The 25975-nt window shown below is 43.2% G+C and overlaps 1 protein-coding gene across 1 annotated transcript in view; it reads right to left on the bottom strand.

The window, feature by feature from the left end:
- Window positions 1–3657: 3657 nt before the first annotated feature.
- The window catches only part of LOC124605159 (tyrosine-protein phosphatase non-receptor type 23-like), a 167361-nt gene continuing 145043 nt past the window's right edge, over window positions 3658–25975 (bottom strand). The window contains exons 4-7 of the mRNA XM_047136685.1: window positions 21905–22363; window positions 17474–17692; window positions 5997–6110; window positions 3658–4188 (exon numbers count right to left, since the gene is read on the bottom strand). Of these exons, the coding sequence (XP_046992641.1) occupies window positions 3982–4188; window positions 5997–6110; window positions 17474–17692; window positions 21905–22363 (999 nt within the window). The 3' untranslated portion in view covers window positions 3658–3981. The remainder of the gene's footprint in view (window positions 4189–5996; window positions 6111–17473; window positions 17693–21904; window positions 22364–25975) is intronic.

Raw genomic sequence — 25975 nt, 5'->3', positions numbered from 1 at the left:
CTTTCTACAGTCAACTATGCTAAATATCTGAACTTGAGTGATGACATTGTTAAAATCAGTCGCAAGAGGTACAGAGTACCAATCAGGAATTGTACAAATGTTTAGTGCCCCGTAATTCCCACACAATCACCAGGATCCATCTCTTTTGGACACCATGTGGAGTGGAGGTCCCCACAAACTATTAGATCTGTTCACAATATCTGTCTTCAGCATCTCTTCGAAATCTGCTTGTGCTGCTTTGAGCTTGTGAGTTGGGAGCCTTCTCAGCTGAGCAGCCACAGTTTGTCCCTCTGAAATGTGGATAGGATGCACTGTCATGTGATATCTCTTCCTATCAGTGGTGGCCTGACAGAAAGTGATGAAAATTCCTGTAGCAGAAGACCAAAGAGAATGCTGTCCTGAATGACTATGATGTTTTCTGTTGACCAAAAAGTTCCTGTCCCACTGCCCATCGTCATTTGACTCTTCATCTACTAGTACTTTATCAGACAGCAGTTTGCCAAGTCCAGCAACAGATGAAAATGCAGCAAAAGACCTATGCCGAGTATAGGGTTAGCAACATTGGCAACTATAAATGTCCATGTAATTTCATGAGGTAGTTCTAGATCCAATGTCATCGTATGTTCCCCATAAGTGTCAATGCGAGAGTTGGTATCTGAAGTGAGCATATGTTGAATTGGTCTGTTCATCTGTTCATAGTAATGCACAGCCATTTGGATAGATTGTCACATCCAACCCTGAACCGACAAGAAAATTTTGGCTAGAAATATTATCACAGGCAAACGACCACAGTGACTGTTGCATTGCTGACAGTGTTGCATTAGCATAGCACCTCACACTCTTGCTTTTTTGAATGCACATGTTGTTGGTGAGGAACATCGGCATCCTCTAATGTTCTTCTACAGCATTTGGGTGACCATGAGGATTGATGCGTGGCTGAACAGCTTCCCCAAAATGCCTCTGGTACCAGCACCACTGTGATGAAGTTGCGTCAAATCTGCATTGCTTATCTTTCTGCTGCCGTATCCAATGTTCAGGATCACACTCGTAGTGATTGTGAAATGTGCTCTTTTGTTCCAACAGCTTCAAATTTAGCCATGCAACCTGATCTTCCAACTGCTCCACACTTTTCTCTTTTTTTGTTGCATCAGTGCCCATTGCACATGGTTCTGACTTCATGTTGACATTTGCTGCTTCAGTGTTTGTTATACAGTATGACTTCTGTCGGCCACACTTTCCCTTTTGACACCTACTGGAATTTCAGAGGAGAGAGACACTATTGCATCAATTTTCTGGGCTAATTCCCTCAAAGGCAAATCTTGATCAGCTGCCACAACTGCATGGTTGCTGACCAATAATTTATGTGGCCACAACACTCATAACAACTGTTCTGGTAGTAGCTTTGGACCAGTAAAAGCACTTAAAGTTCACAATATTTGTGATGATGATCTGTTACTAATCTGTTCCTTGTCAAAAGCTCTTGCAGGCAATTCGTTGGCGACAAAGTGTAACGCCACACAAGTGTCTCCTTTATCAACAAGTATGAACATTGCCACAGAATATCTTAGATTTCCTCCATAACTGCTCCTCCTAAATGCATTGTGGTTATTGTGTATTTGTCTTCGTCTTTATGCTTACCATGTTGCTGGAAGAGGCGCTCAATATGCATGAACCAAATCTTTGGATGATTATGCCAGACTGTTGGAAGCTAGATGTCACCCAGTCAGTTTGCACTATACCTGTCTTGCTGATTACTCTTGGCTATTGCATGATGCAGCATAGTTGCAGTGTTGGTTGGCTCTGCCTTACCTTCTATCCCTGTCGAACATGATGGTGCATCTGTCATTATTGTTTACTAAGTGCGTCGAATGTGGTGATGCATCTGTCATTATCATTTACTAAGAATTTTTTTTTTTTCAATTCTGACTCTTTTCTTTATCAAATCACATCAGGGTCACCACTATGGGTAATTATTCAGTGAAAAATGTAACTACCACAAAAACTCACAAATACAAGTTTTTAGGAAGTCTCTTTGTTGAAACTCAACTCTTAACTAACTAAATATCCAAAGAACAACAATATAAATTCTAAATTGCTAATAAATGTTCTTTGCTGCACCAAAGAGCCTTTGTCTGTCTCTTGCCTCATCTGTGCTCACAGCAACTAATGTTATCACATGTTTTTGACAATTCTGATCAGGGGCTGAAAGTAGGTTCAACATTGATCAGTCCTTCCCAAAAAACAATGTCTGTCATTTCAAGTAAGATAACTTTGCTTATTGTATATGGTAAATCCACAGCTATCATATAACTTAATATCTTTGAAAATCAAGCACTTAAGTGTTAAAAATTTAATGTTGTTGTTAAGCTTCTCATTTAATGTTTACTCATGTATTTATTGCACATTGTCTGAAGGTAATATTGCCTTTCATTTTAAAACTGCCTTAGCCACCGGCCATTAGGCATAAAAGTCAAGGCTATGAGTTTTCCATACAATGTACCATTCAGTTAACACAATGATGTAATGAAATACAATGTACAATAACTTATAATGTAATAAATGATAAGTCTACCAAAGCATAAGTGACACAATAACATTTTCATTTAGAGTACTTTTTTTCTCACATATACAGTAAATCCGAATTAACTGCTTGACTCACTGACATATACAACAGTGATGAGAAATTAATAAAGGAGGGGAGGTTCTCCTTAATGAGTGGCTGGGAGCAACAGAAACACAATTCTCTGTTAAACAAGCAGTTTGGAAGATTTGAGGCAGTTGAATGAAATTATTTTGAATTGGACATTAAGTAATAAGAGAGACAGTCTACATCCAACTGTGAGAAAGATTGACTCCTCCATATAGGTGAGATCACAGCAGAGGGATCAACAACTTCATTCTGTAATTGTCTAGCTTTCAAATGGACAAATTTTGTATAGATCCGTGAGTGATTGACAATGAGCTGATAGTGAAGTCTCTTTCTGGCCATCATTTTGTGTCTACATTTATTTCATGATACAAAATGGCAAATACTTGGGGTTCAACAATGAAAGATCCAGGATGAAATAACAGTATGAGTTTTAGAATAGACTGTTAATCACGAGATAGAGGCAGAGTTCAACAATGGTGCATTTAATAGTAGACTGCCAATGGAGATGAAAGTGGCTCTGTGTGTGTGTGTGTGTGTGTGTGTGTGTGTGTGTGTGTGTGTGTGTGAGTGTGAGTGTGAGTGTGTGTGTGTGTGTGTGTGTGTGCTCTTTCTTTTCCTCCAAAGGACTTAATCCTGTAGCTAAAATCTAACAGTCTATGTGTCAATCTGCTGTTTAAATATAGTTTACTCATCATTCTAAGAAGAAAATTCACTTTGTTTTTAAGGCTCAGAATGTTGAGTAACTTGTTTTTCAGTACGTGAGCATAAGAAGTATGCAAATGGATCACTGCTAAGTGTTAGTTGCACATGTTCCTTCCAGACATTAGAAGGTTTGTCACTTCCAAAATATTAGAGGATCTTGTTTCTATAAATATTTCTGGAGCCAAATTTAGAAAATGTCGAAGAGATGTATTCTGTCATTTGATAAGAAAAATATTGCAATAGCTGCTGCAGAATGGATTTCTCAGTACTATACTGATATTACAGTGAATAAAACACTGATAGCATAATTTATATAAGTAATGTGGTATTTAATTAAACAGGATAACATCATAAAATTTAAAATATGAGTTATGGTATTTTCCATTCCAGCCAGGTGAACAACTAGACACAATTTTGAAATTTATGTCCCATTTTTCCACTTAATGGACAAACGCATGTACATATACATGCAGACACACATGTTAATTCGTGCACGCGTGTGCACACAAAAACACACACACACACACACACACACACACACACACACACACACACACACGAACACGAACACGAACACGAACACATATGTTGCACTTCAATATAATGTCAGACTGTTAACAACCCATCACTTATCCCTGAAACTCAAACGAGTATCCCTGTCCAAAACTGTGAGGACCATTGTCCTGTTCCTCCTGGGGTTCCTCTATGGGTGTCTGCTGTAGTTGTGGTGCCTGTTGTTGGTGCTGCTGCTGTGGAAATGTAGCTGGAGCAGTTGAGCGGAAGAGGCCCAAACTGCCCTGGGGAGCAGGAGGTGCTGGACGTGGGGTTACTTGGACCTGTCAAGTGTAAAAATAAATTTGGAATATCCCTTATATCTTTTTAAAAACTGACATATTGCCAATTGGAAATATGTAATCATTATTTGTATGATAATTTATTACATCACACTTATAAAAAATATTCACATTACCAGTTTCGGCAAGTAGTTACCGTCTTCAAATGGGCTCAGTCCACTAGAAAGCTTTGTACAGATATATAACGAAATATAATTAGGCTCTCTGAATATCATGATCATTTAACAATTCAATGAATGTACATCATATTGTCATAAAACAAAAGACTAAAATTTTGATAAGTGATGATTACTAGTTTATTCTTTGTTGCATCTAACGAAGATGTTTAGACCTTTTTTCCTCTATGTAGTCAGGTGATTGGACCCTTAAAAAGCATCATTATGTGCATTTAAATGAGTTATCAGGTGCTTATCTCCTCTACCGTCTTCACTTATGAGACTAGTTTCTGCACCAAATAAAGAATGAACAAAACTCGTGAAAGTAATATTAACAAGTTGTATACAACTATTCTGCATGAATCACAGCTGTACTACAGACTACAGTTGGTCTGAAAATATATCAATCTTGTATATTCAGATGTACCCATTACTTTGATAACATTCTGTACACAGTACACAAAATATTGTGGAAACTTGGTACATTCTGGCAGCCTTCTCTGTAATTTGGGTATGAGACCCAGAATGTGACTATCATTTTTAATCTTTCCTGAAAAGTTGTAACTCTGCATAAAACATTATTGGTGAACCTTTAAAAAAAGGGTAAAGTAGGGATATAAAATAGCAATTGGCCATTTTATTGTGATGTGAATCTTCTCTTTTAATGAAATTGATAGGATGGCAACAAAAGTTGTTGGTTCTATACAGAGCGATTTTGTGCCAGGACAGGCATATGTTGTGTGTCATCATCTGCAGTGGGGTAAAGGGTTATGTTGCCAAGAACAAGAGGTTCATGTATAAATGGAACTCGGGTAGGCTGTACACAGAGGATTCATAATCTGAGGTACTCGAGAGCCAAAACTAGCTGTCAACCAGTGCTTCATGTGGTGAGGCATTAGTGTTAAGATTCTTTTCTTAGCAAAACATGATGATGAAATTTAAGAACAAGTGTCTTATTAGGAATGACTAGGAAAATATTTCCATATAATTTGAGAGGGGCTGCAATGGCCAATTTTCATAGAATTTATTTCTGTTATAAGATTGTCCCAGACACATTTATGCCCTTTATTTGATGATATAATTTCTTTGATGCAATGTTTAAAACACATGTTGGTAACTTCATACTAATATAACAAACAAACCTAAGTAGATTCCTTACACCAGCTGTGATCACTGTGTTTCTGTTCCTTTCCAGATATATAAAACAAATGTAATTCAGTACTCCCTAGGACACAATGATGGCACTGTGTTATTGTGTTTAAATAAACATTAACCAAGGATAAAATTGGCACCATGCAGTTTGTAGTAAAGTGATTAAACAATTTGTCATTGCAGTGCATTGTATCGCAGTTTGTACGTCTTTCGTTGTAAACAGAATCCTGCTGCAAGGTACAGGCCGCATGAAATTCCAAACTAGTTCTTAAAATTCAAAATGGCATTTAGAAATCTTTGTCCGCTTTGGGTGTTGCCAGTAGGAAAATTGTTTCATCGGAGCTTAATATTAATATAATGAATCTATGCAGACAATATATTCATAATCTATATTATCTTAAGAAGTTTTTATAAAGTTGCTGACTGAACAGGAGACACAGATGGCATTTAAATATGTAAAGTGTGTGTATTCCAGGAGATTACCTGATATGGAGGCTGTGCATGCTGCACAGGCTGTGGGTACGGCAGAGGTTGTGCACGTACAGCTGGTTGGTAAGCTGCTGGAGACGGTGGAGGCCTTGGTGTTGCAGCTGCTGTCTGTGGAACAAAGCAACAAGCATGAGCTACTTTTTACGCCCTTGTAATATTTCCATGATGACACAGAGTAACAGCAAGTGATGAGTCTATAGTTTGCAGCACCAAGTCCACTTGGATATTAAAATGTATCACTAGTGATTTCGGATCTCCAGCATTCATTTTCAAGTTTCCTACAACAAAACAGAACCTAAGGTATCACGCTGGTCAGCTGCTTGTAATTAGCAGTTAAGTCACCACTTTGTCACAGAGACTTTATAAAAAGTTTGTACAGTAATCATGCGTCTTGACTTATACTAGTCATAAAATAAAAATGTAAGGTTAAAATAACATATGAAGATCACTTTTTTACCTTTTTGCAGTCAACCACTAGATGATGCTATTGAGATGTGACACTACTATTGTTTTAAAATGTGTCATTTGCTGTTGTTAAAAACATTGGCAATTCAGGAATTGGCTAAGTAGTTTGTTTACTGTGATCATTTAAAGAAGTAGTACGGTGAAAAAAATAGAAATTCCATGTAAAACTTTTCATTGGATGATTTCTTACCATGTTCTAAAGTAACAACAATGCCTCGATTCGCTTCATTTATTGTTTGGTAGCCACCTTCGGAGCAAATGGTTGAAAAGGATTGGCATGTGGTTTACTGTGGAGTAGATGCACTCTTAGAAGTATTGAAGACTGCAATATAATCATTTTTGTCTACATCTACATCTACATTGATACTCCGCAAGCCACCCAACGGTGTGTGGCGGAGGGCACTTTACGTGCCACTGTCATTACCTCCCTTTCCTGTTCCAGTCGCGTATGGTTCGCGGGAAGAACGACTGTCTGAAAGCCTCCGTGCGCGCTCTAATCTCTCTAATTTTACATTCGTGATCTCCTCGGGAGGTATAAGTAGGGGGAAGCAATATATTCGATACCTCATCCAGAAACGCACCCTCTCGAAACCTGGCGAGCAAGCTACACCGCGATGCAGAGCGCCTCTCTTGCAGAGTCTGCCACTTGAGTTTATTAAACATCTCCGTAACGCTATCACGGTTACCAAATAACCCTGTGACTAAATGCGCCGCTCTTCTTTGGTTTGTTGTGTGATCATTTAGACAAAAAGACCTGTTTCTGATAGATTTTGCACTAGTTTCCCATAGCTCAAAAATGTGGTTGTGTCTATTGATGTAAACAGATGGTCAAAAAATTCAACCAAGAAAATGCAAAATCCATATACAAAATTGTAACAGGAGATTTAACTTGGATATATTCATATAAGCCAGAAATCAAGCAGCAGCCAACACAAAAGGGACCCAACTAAAGTGGGTCATTCATGATGACCTTGCAAGATAATCATTGCTTGTTTATTTGGTTACATAAGACATTGTCATGACCAGTGGCATATAACAGTTTGTTTACCAGAGATTGATGAAATCAGCAAAAACAACTGTAAATGTGACATCATGCGTCATCAAGACAATACCTGTTGTCATACAGAACATAAAAAATTTGATTATTTGATGAGGTAAAAACTTTTAATTTATATCTCTTTTCCATACTCAGCTGATTTCTTACCAAACAACTTCTTTTTGTTCCCTTATTTGAACAAAAATGCATTCAGAGAGACAGTCACATGATAAGAGGCTATACATGAGTGAGGTGCCACAATGCATCTTGGTGCCCAACACACCATTTCCAGCCGCCGTCATTGGTGAGACTTCTACTGCGAATTTGGGAGACTCCAGGCAGAGACAAGAGATATGTCATCTCATAATGTCTAGGCTGTATAGGGTAGAGTCACAACTGTAAAGCTGGTGGCAATTTAATGCGACATTGCTACCATATCGTGGAACAAACTATAAATGAATGAGCTTGCTGTGTCACCATCTAACAGTGGTCATTATTTATGTAGGCCTAACACTGGTTGAGAACTGTTTCTGATGATTCAGGGGAATATAATATTCATAACTGGTTTGTTGAATTATGTATTTTTCTTTTGCCAATGACGTAAACATTGCAGACTCAAAACATTGGTACTTTTGTGATCAAACGCTGAGCAGGGTTCAAGATGAGAGCAAGTAATGCACAGCTTGATATCACTGCATGGAGAGCAGAACCATGATGACTTCAAGTAACTGGACATCATAAATACATACAACTGTAGTAATGGTCATTCACTTGAACAGTTACACCTGTGTTGAGGCTTGCTGCTGGAGCCAAACTTATTCTCAGTAGCATTTCTTTCAGTAGTAATGTAAGCAGTAAAATCAGTAAAAGCTGTCACTACTTTTTCTGGTACCGCGCGCCGTGGAATTTGAATCCGCACCAGACGTCATGGATGTCGAAGACCTCTAGAGGTCTTTGCACCACCGCGCCGTAAGCTGTGGCGGTGCGCGCCTCCTGGCCCGCTTTTAGTGTGAGGGCACCACAGTGGAACACGTGGTTCCAGCGGCCAATAGCGGCGCCCCCGATAGAGTAATTAAGCGCCTGCCTCTCGCTCAGCCGGCCAGTCTAATCTCGCATACGTCTGTGGACACATCACCCGCGTTAGACAGCTTACTTACTTGTTCTGTGTACGAGTAGACGTGTTTGTTAGGTTTCCTGTGACTCCGTTGTTCGATCTTCTTGTTGTTCGTTCTGTCCTTCATTGGTCATGTCCGTCCTCTCCTATTGTGTTGTTGTTCGCAGGTCTCTCCACAGGTCCCGCTGCAGTTCTGTCATTTCAACCCCGCAACCGTCCCGGTCGCAGTTGCAACATCTTGACGACGAGGTAAATGGTGGTCGTTGTTGGTATGGAGGCGAAGTTGGTATGTCTGCTGGAGCAACAGCAGCAGCTCATGCAGCAGCAGCGGCTCCAGTTAGACATCTTACAATAGTTGCTGCAGTTGCTAACGGACAAAGTTGATGCCCCGTACACGTTACCGCAACAGCTTCATAGTCCTCGGGTGTCCGACGCTTTCCCGCGTCCGCCGTCGTTTCCACCCTTTAGTGACACTAAAGAGGACTGGGAAACCTACTTACATTGGATGAAACAACATTTCACGGCTTTTCATGCCATGGACGACTCCTTGCGGCGATCGTTGTTTTTGTCTTGGGCCTCTCCGGACACGATCTTTCTTCTCCGCAAGTTGGCACCGTTGTCAGATCCTGTGGCTCTCTCTTTCCAGGAGATCTGCCTTTTGCTGACAAACTATTACTCCCAAAGCTGCCATGTGGTCACCTCTCGGCTGGAGTTCCACCAGTACCATAAACAGCCTGGTCAATCGTATCGTTCCTGGGTCACGGACTTGCAGGGTCTCAGCCGTCATTGCAATTTTACATGCACCAATCAGCAGTGTAAGGCTTCGTATGCGGACTCCCTAATCCGAGATGTGGTGGTTCAGCTGGCTCCCGATCCTGAGGTCCATACTGCAGCGTTGAAACTCGACAACCCCTACTTGGAAGAGATTCTCCGTATTGCCCAATCCTTTGAAAATGATCAAGCGGCTAACGAGCCTCTTATGGCATGACCGCAGGTGGCAGCAATCGCGGTGTCAGGGCGGGTTCCGCCCTCGTGCCATCGACGTGGCCCGGCCGACAGAGGCCAGCGCCGTCGGGACTCCTCATTGTCTGACGTCTCTATGGCATCGGCGCCTTTGGTCGCCCCTCGTCGCCGGTCGTGCGGCCCACTTTTATCTTGCCCACAGTGCTTTACTGCCCATTCATAGGCTGACTGTCCCCACCGCTGGAAAACGTGCATGCTGTGTAACAAGGAGGGCCACATCCAATTGATTTGTCGTAGTCGCTCAACTCACTCCAGTCCTGCCCCTCCTGGGCCTCCAGATACCGTCCATGCTCTGCAATCAGTCATCCCACAGGATAACCCATCAGTGCAGAAGCTTTTCCCCACACTCTGCATTTTCACAGAGGATGTCACTTTTCAGGTCGACACTGGGGCCACCGTCTCACTGATTAATATGGCGACGTTTACCCGGCTGGGCTCTCCTGCGTTGTCGCCTCCCTCTCGCCATTTGGTCGCCTACGGAGACGGTTCCATTCCCCTTCATGGGCAGTTTGTCGTCCAGGCGACATACAAGCATGTTCCCCGGCTCCTTACCCTCTTTGTCGTCGACCATCTGTCGGCTTCAAATATTTTTGGCCTCGATACGTTTCAACTGTTTGGCTTTTCAATTTCTGACGAAGTTAAGGTCGTTTCCACCACTGTTCCATTTCAGGACTTGGACGATCTGTGCTCCGCTTTTGCGTCATTGTTTGCACCGGATCTCGGATGTGCTTCTGGCTTTCAGGTGCACATCAACCTATGGCCAGACGCACAACCTCGCTTTTTGCGGGCCTGGCCCCTTCCGGTGGCCTTACGGCCAGCGGTCAAGCAGGAACTTGATCGGCTCCAGGCCACTGGCGTGCTGGAGCCTCTAACTTACAGTGCATGGGCGACACCACTGGTGGTCATACGGAAACCCAATGGGTCCTTTCGGCTGTGTGGGGACTTCGGCACTACAGTCAATGCTCAGTCCCTTGTTGACACTTACCCCATTCCCTGACAGGAAGACCTTCTTGCCAAGCTTGCCGGGGGAGAGTATTATTACAAGATCAATCTGGCTGAGGCATACCACTATTTGCCCTTGGACGCCGAATCTCAGAACATCATGGTTATCAACATACCTTTCAGATTGTGTAAGTACAAGCGCCTTCCCTTTGGTGTCTCTTCGGCACCGACCATTTTCCAGCAATTCCTGGAGCAGCTTACGCAGCCTATCCCTGCCTGTGTGAATTATCTGGATGACATCTTGGTCACCAGGCGTTCCCAGCAGGAACATTTGCAAAACCTCAGCGCCTTATTTCACGCTCTGCAGTCTACTGGTTTACACTGTCGGGTGGACAGGTGTTGTTTTTTTCAACCAGAAGTGGAATACGTAGGCCACTAACTTAGCAAAGATGGCATTCGCCCTTCGGGTCATAATGTCGCGGCCATTGAGGCCCTTCCTCGTCCCAAGGACTTATCTGAACTGCAGGTGTTTTTGGACAAGGTTACTTATTACTTAAAGTTCTTGCTCCAGGCTGCCTCCATTGCTCAATCACTTGCGTCGCACAGGGGTACCTTTTGTTTGGTCTTCAGCCTGTGACCAGGCTTTTCTCCGTTTAAAGGCAATGCTGAAGTCCACCCCCTTGCCTTACTCCGTTTTCTCCGGACCGCCCCTTGGTTGTGGCAGCTGATGCGTCGGCATACGGCGTTGGGGCTGTCCTCGCGCACCGGGATGCCGATGGCTCCAAACAGCCCATCGCTTATGCCTCGAAGACTTTGACCCCAGCTCAACGGAACTACTCCCAGATTGAAAAGGAGGCCCTGGCGATCGTGTTCGCCGTCCAAAAATTTCACACCTATCTCTTTGGGGCAAAGTTCACCCTCTTGACAGACCATAAACCCTTGGTTCCACTTTTCGGACCTCACTCTCACCTTCCAGAGCGGACGGCTCAACGTCTCCAGCACTGGGCATTGTTTTTACGTAATTACACTTACACCATCCGGTATAAGCCCACTGCCCACGATGCTAATGCGGACGCTTTGTCACGTCTCCCAGCAGGCTTCGATCCTGCCTTTGACCAGCAGGAGGTCCTCTGCTTTCACATTGATTCCACCCACCAGAATGCGCTGGACGGTATGCCTCTTATGGCTGCTCACATTGCTGCAGCTACCCGCCGTGATCCTGTCTTACGGCAGGTTCTCAACTATGTGGTCCACGGGTGGCCGTCCTATGTTACTCGTCAGATGCAGTCCAATTTCAGCCCCTGGCGCCACCTGACCCACAGGCTCTCCGTGGTCGATGATGTCCTTCTGTTGGCCACGGAGTCGGATGCCCACAGGGTGGTCATACCTCCAGAGTTGCAGCTTCAGGTGCTCGGTTTGTTACACCGCGGGCACTGGGGTATGTCCCATATGAAAGTTTTGGCTCACCGGCATGTGTATTGGCCCGGCATCAATGGCAATATTGAGTGCCTGGTCCATGGGTGCACTGTCTGTGCATGTCACCAGGCAAGCGCCCCTCAGTTGTTTGCGCCATAGCCTGTGCCTCGCCGGCCCTGGGATCGCATCCATATCGATTTTGCGGGCCCGTTTTTGGGGTCCATGTGGTTACTCATCATTGGCGTCTACTCCAAATACCCATATGTTGTCTGCATGGCATCCACCACCACAGAGGCTACACTCACGGCCCTGGCCCAGGTTCTCACCATTGAAGGCCTGCCACACACATTGGTCTCCGATAATGGTCCCCAATTCAAGGTGTCCTCCTTCCACAACTTCTGTCTGGCCAACGGTATCAAACATATCCGTAGCCCCCCTTTCCACCCTTCGTCCAATGGCGCGGCGGAGAGGCTTGTCCGCACTTTTAAATACCAGTTGACTAAAGCAGTCTACACATCTCCAACCACGTCGCCCTTACCCTGTTTTTGAGCACCTATCGCACTACGCCAATTGACAGACGCAGTCTGGCAGAGCTTCTTCATAGGCGGCAGCCGCGGACCGTGCTCCATTTGCTGATGCCATCATCCTCCCGCCCCCACTCCCGGCCCTCGCATCGTTATACCCTTGGCACGGCCGTGTGGGCCCGCAACTACAGGCGCAAGGCAAGTTGGACACCTGCCACGGTCGTCGCGGCCCATGGGTGGCGTGTGACGTTGGTGCAGACATCGAAAGGGTTGGAGCACCACCATCATAATCAGCTCTGCCCTCGTGCTCCCATGAGACTCACGCTGCCACCACCCCTTTCCCTACCTCCTTCAGGTACGGACGTGGTCCTCGAGTCGCCGCCCCTGCCTACGGTTGCCGTCTCCCCACGGGCCTGCCGCCGGCCCTCTCCGCCTCCGGGTGGTCTCTGGATCGGCTGTCATGGATACCTCAGGCGTCCCTTCCTCCCCGCCAGTTGCGGTTGATGCACCCAGTTCCTCTTCCTACTGCTGCCCACCTCGGCACCGTCTGGGGCGTTTCCGCCCCTACGCACAAGTTTCAGGGGGGAGGGATCTGGTACCGCGTGCCGCGGAATTTGAATCCGCGCCAGACGTCATGGACATCGAAGACCCCTAGAGGTCTCTGCACCATCGTGTCGTAAGCTGTGGCGGCGCGCGCCTCCTGGCCCGCTTTTAGTGTGAGGGCGCCACAGTGGAACACGTAGTTACAGCGGCCAATAGCAGCACCCCCGATAGAGTACTTAAGTGCCTACCTTTCACTCAGCCAGTCAGTCTAACCTCGCATACATCTGTGGACACATCCCCTCGCGTTAGACAGCTTACTTACTTGTTCTGTGTATGATTAGACGTGTTTGTTACGTTTTCTGTGACTCCGTTGTTCGATCTTGTTGTTGTTCGTTCTGTCCTTCATTGGTCATGTCCGTCCTCTCCCATTGTGTTGTTGTTTGTGGGCCTCTCTACGGGTCCCACCGCACTTTTGTCATTTTAACCCCGCGACCATCCCAGTCGCAGTTACAACACTTCTGTTATTATTGTGTAAGTGTGGGCTTGAGTTCTTGCAAGAAGTTAAGAATTGTCTTTCGTTGTTGCTGTTCTGTCATCGTGCGTGGAGATCAGGTTGAATGGGAGTGAAGAAGGAGAGGCCAGAGGGTACAGTAGAAGTCAAAGATGAACCAAATTATTTAGATGAAAGTCAGACTGAGGTAATCATTGCTACATGGACACAAATGTAATGCTGCAACAAGTATTAGATAATACAATGCAAGGTAATACCAGGTTTCTAAAGGCAGACCTTAATCTATAAGGAGAGAGTAGAGATGGGGGAATCTATGAAGAGGCTTAGACTTCTTGAAGGAATTCGTTGCCACGAAAACGGATTAACGGATTTTGAGGTGAAAATTGAGATAGTCAGCAAGGAAGTCAAATCTGTTAAAAAGAAGGTAAATCAGCAAATAGATGTAACTGAAATCAGTTTAACATGACAGATAGCTGAGGTAGATGAGAAACTGACCATCAAAATCATGAACCTTTGGGAAGCAATGAAAGAAAATCTTGAGAAAGAGATTTCTAAAATTTGTTCTGAAATGATGGAAGGAAGAGGCTAGTGTTCTGGAGGGGACTATAAAGCAAGTTGACAGGAAATTTGGGGAACAGGTAGTACAGTTTAAGGATAGATACTTCTGGAATCCAGGTAAAAGTAGAATCACTGGAAAATAGTACTACGGGATGGAGCCATCCTTGGAGTATCACTAATTGGCATCAAGGGGTTACCAATCATGATTAGAAATTTTATTCTAAATGTAACTTGCCTCCAGCGGTACTCATAAATGAATGTAGGAGCTTGATACTGAGGAAAAAAATTTCAGTTGCTGGAGATGTTTGAGAGTGGGCAGTTAAAGCAGTAGGAGGGAGCAATACATTCTGAGACTTGATTATGCAATTCAGGGCTAAATATTGGTTGAAAAAGATCAACAAGGAGAACAATGATTGTGGTTCCAAGAATCATCAGTATGAGTATTGACAAAATTCATGCTATTCCATGAAGGAATACAGTGCAAGATTGTCTAGAATTGTGTATAATATAAATCTGCCAATGTGTGAGAAACATTTAATCTATCCCATACAGTAGAGGTTACCGAGAAAAGTGGAAAAGTATGTGAGTCTAATGAAATTTGATTTTGAGCCATTTTTGAGTCTAATAATAAGATAGATATGTGGCGTAGTAGGGAGACCCAAAGAAGAGAAAGCAGATAATATTTTTAGAATGAGATGTGTTTAGATGTGTACAGGAATGAGAGGAGGAAGAGGTTGAGGATATTATTGAGGTGGATATAATTAGAGTTTATCAGTAAAACAACTCTCCACATCAGTAAAAGGCTCATCTAGGGTCAAAAATAAGAAATGGTCAAATAAGTTTTACTGGTGGTGTGTACTGGTAAAGAAAAGTAGGAGGTCAAAATTGAATAGAAAAAGAACTATCAGAATTGGGGTGAGTTTATTTATTGTGAGTCATGTGAAACCGGGCACATGTACAGACACATATTTCAGGGAATTTAGAAGAGGAAGGAAGAAGGGTTAATCAGAATGAATTAAACAAGTAATTGTTGATGTTTATGGAATCAGTGGAGAAGAGTTGTCTAGGAATCCCTTACTGAAATTCTATTTGATCATAGGGAAAGAGGAGAAGGAAATCAATCACAAGTCTGTAAACAATACACTGGAAAACAGATCTCAGGGAGAGAATGCAATTAAAGTTGATAATGTGGCTCAGGTGGAAAATAAGTGCCCAAAAGAGACATTAGCCAAATGGGAAGAGGAATTATGCAATATGGTTTCAGGTGGACTGGAAGATATTGTAAGATAAGTTGGTAATAGGGAAAGTACTGGAGAAAGATGAGCCAGACAGTGAAGAGGATTTAGACAGGCTAGAGTTCAAAGAGGAATTAGAAAATGACTCAACGGAAGATGATTGGAAAGAAATACTATGAGGTGACGGCACAGATAACAAAATAGTTACATCTTCAACCACAGGGGTGAAATGAGAAGAAAAGGAAATTGACATGGGAGAAACAGAGTCTGACGAGGATGATGGAATTTGAATATTTTATGTGAGGATGGAGGAAGCAGTCAACATTGTAGATAACAAAGGTAGGGAGGAAAAAACTATTTTTAAAAAATTTAGGTAAGACAGTAGTAACAATATAGGAACTGAAGAGACAACGTGCAAAAAGCCATCAATAAAGAATTAATCCAAGAGGGCAAGAAATACTTGACACAGCTCATAATACAAAAGAGCGATGAGAAAATATTCCTAAGGCAGGATGAAGTACAAGGAAGTCAGTATGAGATGTTAGATAAAGGCCTGCTTTAAGAGGGAATTATGGAGGAAGAGATGAATATATGTCAGCCTATAATAAATATAAAAGTATGCGGCTGGCATTAGTAGTCTTGAGCTTTCTCCTTCACAGAATCTATGTTTGAAGTTTTAAAAGGCAACAAAATTTAACAGAGATTATGGTGACTGGTATTAAGGCCATGATATGAAGCCCAAATTAACCTTGGAGTGATCACATGGAATCTTACAATGCCAGGCACACTATTTACTCATTATTGTTTAACAGACACACTGGCAGACTAGTGGCACCATATACCTTCCAGTTAACTAAATTCACATAATTTTGCTCATCTACACCAAATTAAGTCTGCAGCTCTTGGTCTCGTGGTAATGTTCTCGCGTCTCGAGCATGGGATCCCAGGTTCAATTCCCGGTGGGGACAGGGATTTTCACCTGCCCCAAGATAACTGGGTATTGTTGTGGTGTCTTCATCATCATCATTTATCCTCATTATGGTCAGAGGAAGGCAACAGCAAACCACCTGCATTAGGACCTTGCATACTACAGCGGTGCGGGTCTCCTGCATTGTTCCCTTATGGTCTGTCAAGAAGCATGGGACTTCATTTTCATACACCAAATTAGTTACAATACAGTGTTGGAGAGAAGATGACGTTCCCAGTGTTGCATCACTGGAGCATACTAGATTCCATGTGATCTTCACCACACTAAAGGTAAATATTCTGTTTTTATTTAATCTAGTAGTTTTTAATATTTGTTAGTAATAGCTGTTGGTAACAGTTAAAATGGCCTCATAGAGGTTCTTAAGTCTGGAAAATGCATGTGACAGGTACACACTGCATTCCAGCTATAGAGGGAGATGATGAATCCGGTGGAAGAAGATGGTGTGGAAACATGAACAGAAAACACAATCAGTGAGCCAGAAGTGGACTCTAGTGATAGTGATAATCATGTTGACAAATGTTTTCAAGGCAGAAAAACTTGTACAAAATTGTCAAGTGTGTTCACCATAAAATGTTGACTTTCAATGGCAAAACATTGTCAGTCACTTACCAGGTGTGGAAGCTGCCACAGAGAACACTAATGGACTGCTGGAATGCTTTTTCAACAATGAGTTCTCTAGCATTGCTGTATACAGTAATAAGAAGATATTTGAAGAGTAGAGACATTATTCCCGAGAAAGGAATGCTCATCGGACAAATCCAGTTGAAGTAAAAACTCTGTTAGGAATACCTGTATTTATGTGCTACAAGAAAAGACAACCATACACATACTAAAGATGATGGGCCTCCAGTAATACGAGAGAATTGAATTATCTCATCTGATAATGATTGAAAGACAATTTAGGTTCGTCTTATAATGTTTGAGATTCAACGGGGATGCGTGCTGGTAAACAGCGTCGGGCCATTTGCAGTTAGCAATGAACCAACATCCATTGTGAAATGTCTCACTTCTTTGATCTCAGGAACTGGGTGTATTGTATAACTGTTGTTGCTTCTGTAGAATTATTAGGTCTAAAATTTTGCTTTGGTTGTTTTGAAATAGATGGCAGCAGAGTACCTGGTAGACTGCTGGCTGCTGTGGCTGACGGTATGCAAGCTGCGCCTGTGGCTGTGGCTGGGGCTGGTATGCCAGCTGTGGTTGAGGCCGCAGTTGTGGCTGTGGCTGATAGGCCAGTTGTGGTTGTGGCTGCTGCTGGTATGCCAGCTGAGGCTGTGGTCGAGCCTGCAACTGCTGAGGTGGTGCAGCAGCACCAGGTGATGGCTCGCCTTCCAGCACCTGTGTACATAATTGCCTCTCAATAACAAGTAATAATGCAACAGTAACATTGAAGTTGCTGTTAAATCATATTTTTAGCCAGACTTGTTTGAAATAGCAGACATCATTTTGATCCTGCAGCCTCTATGATTCAAGACACAAAGGAATTAAAAGACATTAATTGTTGGTGGTCACTGATTTATATCAATGGGACAAGTTGAAAATTTGTGCAGAATCAGGATCAAACATGTATCCAGATGGCGTAGTGGTCAGCACATCTGCCTAGTAAGCAGGAGACCAAGGTTCAAACCCCGATCCAGCACAAATTTTCAATTTGACCCATTGATATAAATCAATGGCTACTGGCAGCTAATGTATTTAATTCCTTTATATCTAGTTTACAGTACTATTCATCACTGTAATATAATATAACCATGGAATTCCCTGACAGGCTGAAAGGAAAAATATAGTTATCATAGTCTATTATTACATGATTAGAAATTTGTACAGAGTGCCATTGAAGTAGAATGTAATGATAAAGAAGCGATATAAATTAGTTACATTTGGCACATACTGAAGATAAATGATCAGCCAATAAAAACAAAAATAATTTTCAATTAGTTTTCACTAATCTAATCTAGGTTAGAGAAATAGGGCAAAAAATAAAGGAAGTGACAAATAAAGATATGGATCAATTACCCTCTTTTTCAGTAACAATTCATTTAGTAGTTATGCATACAAAATTGTGATGAAGGGACCTAAACAAAAAGTAAATAGTGAAATTTATTAATAGGAATGAGGAGAAATAAATTTATCATCCATTTATGTAGGTATCTTTGAATTAACATTGATGAAAAGCAGAACTTTCGTGCATACTGTCTGCCAGACAGGCGTTAAAATCCTAAACAAAACAGTAACAACTGGTCAGAGTTTTCAGCTGCCATTAAGTACAATAAAAATGTTTCACAGCACAATCTTAATCGCTGCTGAGGGTTACAGGTTGAGTGTTTGGGTGCATAAAGCCAGAAAGGTAAGGACAGTACAGGCTCTACAGCAAGCACAGAGAAGTGTACTCTTGCACTTGACACTTGACAAGCACGTGTAGGACAATACCAACTGAGGTGCTGCTGGTGATACTAGGATTCCTACCTATGGAGCTAGCTGTATGAAAGAGAGGTGCACAATACTAGCTCTGAAAGGATGAATAAAGCCAAATCGAATAAAGAAATAAATGAATGCATTGATAGAGAATAGCAAGATATCTGGGACAGGGCAGAAACAGGGTGGAGAACTTACCAGTTCATTCCTAACATAAAGGAAAGATCCAGAACAACATACTTCCTTCTGATCAAAGGAGCTGTTGGGACATGGCCCATATCCCACCCACTTATTAAAAACATGGCAACACACCACAAACACTTTTAAATATGGAGCAATTGGCATCCTTAACCCCATCGTCTGGCAGTGAGCCGTTAACAAGATTTTACAGATCAGGACAGCAACTTTTCTGGTAGTACAGTGGCCTATAACATAATAAGGAATTAGCAACGGTGGCACAGCCCACCTAATTAGCTGTGTGGTCTAATGCACTGCTTTCCTGGCGGGAAGGCGTTCTGGTCCCTGGCACGAATTCGCCCGTCAGATTAGTGTCAATGTTCGGTGTGCCGGCAGTCTGTGGATGGTTTTTTCGGCATTTTTCCATCTGCCTCAGCGAATGAGGGCTGGTTCCCCTTATTCTGCCTCAGTTACACTATGTCGGCAATTGCTGCACAAACACTTTTTCCATGTATGCATACACCATAATTACTCTATCACCCAAACATTGGGGTTACACTTATCTGGTGTGAAATGTTCCCGGGGGTTCCACTGGGGGCCGAACTGCATAATAACCATGGGTTTGGTGTGGGGTGGAGGTGGGGTGAGTGGACTGCTGTAGCCTGGTGTTGGGTTGTGAACCACTGAGGGCTACGGCAGGGACAAAGCCTCTCCGCCGTTTCTAGGTCCCCAGTTCCATACAATACAATACAATACAACTGTGGCACAGATTGGACTCTCTAGAATATCGGGTTATGAACTACGAGCGTACATGGTTGAGAGACAAGTAAGAAGAGGCCATACACCATGACAGTAAAGATGTGCCGTGGCAGAACATCCTACTACAATGACTTTCCGGAAGCAGTGAGGAGATGAGTCTCAGGAGGACGAGGAAGGATATCCTGAGATCCTGACAGCCATCACCCAATCTCTGAACTTTGGGTGGAAAAGAAACACAGCCCCTGTGAATCCTGAGTTGTGCCTCAGCATGCTGGGGCCTAGATGTTCAGACAAATGAGGTACCTAGCTTTGGTCTGATATCAAGCACAGTAGTGTAATGGACTTCTGCGTAATTTAGTGTTGTATAGTAGTGTAGATTGGGATTATAAATTGAAAAATTTGTGATCCAGCAATACAGCATAGTGTAGTAGAACAATAGCATGTGCTTTCTGGATTCCAGATGAACATATATATATGTGCACCATATCGCCAAACAATAGGATGAAGAAGTAGTTTTTTCTTTCCTTTAAAAATTATTACAATTTGTTTTGTTTGTGTAGAACACCCCTCCCGCCCCCATCACCACCACCACCCCTAAACTCCATACTGCTTAGTTATATTAACACATTTGAAATTACGTTAAAATACGCTCTAAGACAAAAAAAATGACGCACCATGAAGAAATTGTCCTAATGGAACAGAAATCGTTTGATGGGACAAACAAATGATTACAATTTCAGAAAGATTGGATGATCTATTCAAGAGAAAGAGCTTCACAAATTGAGCAAGTCAGTACTACACTAGCCCACCTCTGGCCCTTAAGCAAGCAATTATTCAGCTTAGCATTGATTGGTAGAGTTGTTGATGTCCTTCTTAGAGATACTGTGCCAAATTCTGCAGAATTGGCACATTAGATCCGCAAAATCCCGAGCTGGTTGGAGGGTCCTGCCGATAATGCTCCAAACGTTCTCAATTGGGAAGATATTCGGCGACCTTGCTGGCCAAGACAGGGTTTGGCAAGCACGAAAGAAGCAGTAGAACCTCTCGCTGTGTGCAGACAGGCATTATCTTACTGAAATGTAAGCCCAAGAAGTCTTGCCATGAAGGGCAACAAAACGGGGCGTAGAATATTGTCGACATACTGCTGTGCTGTAAGGTTGCTGTGAATTAACAGCCAAAGGGGTCCTGTTATGAAAAAAAAATGGTATGCTAGACCATCAATCCCGGTTGTCAGGCTGTAAGGCAGGTGACATTCAGATTGGTATCCCACCACTGTCTGGAATGTCTCCAGACATGTTTTCGCTAGTCATTGGGGCTCAGATTGAAGTGGGACTCGTCACGAAAGACAATTCTACACCAGTCAATGAGATGCCAGGCCAAAGACGTGTATGGAGATGCCCCACACAGTGGCAGGATACGAACCTAGCTGTCGCCCGCCATATGGCCCCACAACCGGGAGTGATGGTTTAGTATGCCATTTCTTTTCATGGATGACACCTTTGGCTGTCATCCATGGCACCATTACAGGACAGCAGTTCGTTGACGATCGTCTATGCCCCGTGTTGCTGTCCTTCATGGCAAGCCATTCTGGGCTTACATTTCAGCATGATAATGTCCACCCACACATGGAGAGAGTTTGTGCAGCTTGTCATCGTGCATGCCAAACTCTACCCTGGATAGCAAGGTCGCAGGAGTCGCCAACTGAAAACGTTTGGAGCATGAAGGGTAGGACCCTCCATCCAGCTCGAGATTTTGATGGACTAACGTACAAATTGGACAGAGTTTGGCACTACATCCCTCAGGAGGATATCCGACGACTCTAGCAATCGATACCAAGTGGAATAACCACTTGCTTGAAGGGGAGATGTGGACCAGTGCGTTATTAACTTGCTCAGCTTGTGAAGCTCTTGCTCACGAATAAATTATCCAGTTTGTCTGAAACTGTAATCGTTTGTTTGTCTGTAGATATACGGCACATCTACCGATTTTCGTCCCATTCGGATAATTCCTCCGTAGCGCCTCGTTTTTTGTTTTAGAGTGTATTATGTGCTACATTCGTGCAAATTTGTGTGCAGTATTTGGTGTGTTCTTGTGTGTAATGACTGACTAAAAGAAAATAACAAATAAATAAATAAACCCATTATCGATCACAGCTCACGGCTCCCGCATTCTGCGAGAGAGCTCGGACGATACAGTTACCTTGAAACCGTCCTTGCCGGCTGTGTAACGCACGCTGATGGTCCGGCCGTTAGGGTCGACGTAAGAGTAGGCCCCGCGGCGGCTGCCGTCGGGCGCAATGCTCTCGCCCTGCTGCAGGCCGTTCTCAGCGCGGAACGCAAAGTTGAAGGCGCCGTCCGTGGTGAGAGCCTGGCGGTGCAGCAGGATGGCGGGTGGCGGTGGCGCGCGCGCTGCGTCCTGGCCGGGGGCAGGACCGGCGCCAGGGTTGCCGCCGGGGCCGTGCTGGGCGCGCGCCGCCCCCGACAGCAGCAGCAGTGACAGCAACAGCGGAGCGGCCTGCGGGAGGAAGGACGAACACAGACTCAGCGCGAGCTCCCTGTGATAGCAGGCACCACCGTCTCGCGTGGTCCTTATTAACATTTGATTTGCTTCTAGACCAATTCTTCTCCTGCCGTGCACATTCTTCACCAGTGGCGACCGCTGTTAAGAGCATGTGAACACTCTAACTTTTGACACCTTGCGGATTTATTGGTTATTTTTCATTGAGTGCTGTGAAACATAACGTAGATGCGGTAACCTGAAATACACGGCACAAATCTACCGCGCTATGCTACATTGCTACTCCTTTAGACTCCGTGAAACTTGGCATCAGGATCGCGAGCACATCTTCAGTTGTGCACGTTTTAAGGATCTTTAGCGCATGCGCAACCGGCGTGACGTAATTGCCTTACGGGCTAAATACATACAGATTTGATAAACAACGTGTGCAGTGCACAGCTATCTACTACAAGTTTACATCAATGCTACGAGGTGGGGCGCACCGCAGCAGATTTTTATCCCCATTCACTTGGCGTAAATTACTCTGGACAGTAGAACACTCCTCAGACATGCCAATTCATTCACTATATAACAAAATTAGATCGGACATCAGTATACTTCAATTAAATCATGAACATCTAATGTGTACTACAATATTTTGTATTGTACGTATTTTTGAAAGTTTTGAATGTTAAATTTAAAAAATCAATTTGTTTGGTATGTAACAATATTATACTAACAGCTGTTAGATTGGTATTGTTTTATTAGGCAACGAGTTTCGACGTTCCAGTCACGTCGAAACTGGTTGCGTAATAAGATAATATCAGTATAACGGCTGTTGGTGTAATATTGTTACATTCCATTGACCAGCCGTTGTCCCACACTCCTGAACCTTGATGAGTTACATTTACTTTGTATGGTAGGCTTGTGTTCTTTATTAAAACTGCCATTTTAGGTTTACAGTATATTAGCCTCCAGCCGTCGGTGACATGGAATGAGCGTTCGCGATTGCTGCTTCTCAGACAATGTCGCTGGGCCCGCCATTATAGCGTCTGGCTTAATTTCTGCTCTGTTTGCACGCCTGATGTCGCGGTATTCCCGTCGAATACTTTTCTGTTGGTTTGGAATATCGTAGGACGTTAGTTTACCGGCAAATCTATTTCTGTCGCTCCGAAATGTACAGCGTACTGTACTTCATTGTTTATAGCATAGCACAAAAATAAACACGCAACTGGAAGAAAAATGCACTCGAAAGGTGGCAGTGCAGCTCTGTTTAGACTGGTGAGTCAATGGGTGAGTAAGCAGTTCAGGGCCAGACTTTCACCTCTTCCCGGTAACCGAAGCCCAGCTCACTCTCGCCTCAAATTGTTTCCACGAATGCTGTTTGTTTGTTTGTTTTTTCTTTCTTTCTTTCTTTCTTTTTTTTCTTATATTTTTTGAGTTGATTCGGATAACCTAGGTTTCGGTCGACCCGGATTCGGTTAGCTGGGGTTTTACTGTAATTTCACCAAGCTCTGACCGAGGCGCTGTAGAGCAGACTATTCGCCGTGTCATTAAAGAATGTCATCTGAGAACTTTCCTTGGCGATCCAACAGAGTACCTGGTGATGACGGAGGGATCAATATATTATATGCGTGGCCTAGGTGCTAGTTCGTAGTGCAGTATTATTTGTCTGTGTTGTAAGCATACTCTAAACAAACAAATAAATAAATACACCACAAGAAGATTATAACACTGTTCCACTGGCTGTGACGAATGGACAGTTGATAACAGTTGAAATCCGGACAGAGATCTCGAGTTGCCATCTGTCGTTTACCATTGACACCATACCACAGTCAACAAAGACTTGCAACTGCGATGTGTGTGGCGTTTCGTGGTGTTAGGTATTGAGTGCGACAGCAGACCAGTTCAGTAATTTCTTAAATCAGGCTGAATGTCCCCCAGTATGTGACAAGAATGGTAAACTGTTGTCACGCCTTCACTACCGTGGCAGCCGGCCGGAGTGGCCGAGCGGTTCTAGGCGCTACAGTCTGGAACTGCGCGACCGCTACGGTCGCAGGTTCGAATCCTGCCTCGGGAATGGATGTGTGTGATGTCCTTAGGTTAGTTAGGTTTAAGTAGTTCTAGGGGACTGATGACCTCAGCAGTTAAGTCCCCACATTTGAACCACTACCGTGGCATCAAATGGAATATTTCAGAAGTGTAATGCAAGGCCCCACTCTGAAATTCACTGCACAGGCTCCTTGAGGAATGCATGCATTCTTGACCGATTTCCTCAGTCCCCCTTTTTGTCACTCATAGAAGTTGTCTGGGATGCAATGGGAAGACGTATACTTTCCTACCACCCACAAGTTAACAGTCTTCATGAACTGACACAATATGTGTTTCAGGCATGGCAATAAATTCCTCAAGATTACATTCGGAGGCTATTTTTTTACATGCCACAACACGTACAACCTTGTATCTCCTTGGGACACACCTCATGCTACTGTTAACGATAGACACCAGTTTCGAGTGAAATGAAAGTTTAATACCATTTACAAGACGATACTGTAACCTTTCAAGAAAGCCTACGACTGCATAGACAGGCAAACACTTTTCAGTACACTAGAAGAATTGGGCACTGACAACAAAACTTTGACAATAACTAAAGAAACAATTGATATGAACAGGGGCGCCGACTTATAAAACATATTGGGGGGGGGGGGGGCGGCATACTGGTGGTCTTGCCCCGGCAAATTTTCTAAATTTTAGATGAAAAATAGTGAGTTTTAAAGTTGTTTCAAGCATTTTAGAGTCATATGATCAACATTAGAACCCCGAAAACTGGACTCTCGATAACTCGACACTCTAGGAGGCTCGAGAAGCCTGACACATTTTTTGGCTTTGAAAAAAGAAAGAAAACATAAACAGGCACGGTATTTTCATAAAAAAATTTAATTTACGGTAATAATCATGCTTATAGACTATGGCAGATCAGTAAATATATAGCTCTGAAAAGACTGAAATTCACTACTTCACACACCATTTCTCCAATTGCAGGCTCTTGTGTAATGTATTCTCTTACATCACGCATATTCTTTAAGACCAGTTGCTTTTTATTAGCGATATCGGCTAACATATTCAAGTGTACGCGCAATCTCTCAATGTCTAGGTCATTTTTGAAAAACTCGTTGATTTTTTCAAATTTGTTTCACCTCTGTTTACTAAAAGCAAGTACTCTTGTTCAACTGCAATGACCTGTGTGAGTCCAGTTGAAGCAAAACGCTCAGTAATGCAAGATCGCACCGTTTCACAAACTTCAATGTAAATAGCTATGTAATATTCCTCTGGGGTTTTGAAAGTGTGCGGTGAGCTGGCTTCGTTGTTTTCATACTTTTTTGGTATACTTCGATTCTGAAGAAGCGAAGGATCTTCAACTTGTGAAGGTTTTTCTTTTAAACACAATTCCCAAAAGTGTTCAGAACTATCGCACCTTCCATTCAATATACAAATGAAACTCTCATTTTTTTTCCAGATCAGCAACACTTAGATGAGGACACTGAATTTTTTTTTAACGTCCTGTACTGGGTTGATAGCTTGGCAATAAAGACGTAAAAAGAAATAAGTCTTGAATTGTTACATTGACTCAAGATAGCCTACACATTTGTAATCTGCCTCTGTTTGGCCTCTGCAGAAAATGTTTCAAAAAAAATAAAAAATAAAAACACTAGAAGGTCTTCAAAGTTTTTGAATGTTCTCAAAATACTAGAAGCTCGCATAGTCTATCGAGTC

Source organism: Schistocerca americana, chromosome 1 (genome assembly GCF_021461395.2).
Source record: "Schistocerca americana isolate TAMUIC-IGC-003095 chromosome 1, iqSchAmer2.1, whole genome shotgun sequence".
In the NCBI taxonomy this organism is placed as follows: domain Eukaryota; kingdom Metazoa; phylum Arthropoda; class Insecta; order Orthoptera; family Acrididae; genus Schistocerca; species Schistocerca americana.
The sequence above is the reverse complement of the archived record's forward strand: the minus strand, read 5'-3'. Positions and strand labels throughout refer to the sequence as shown.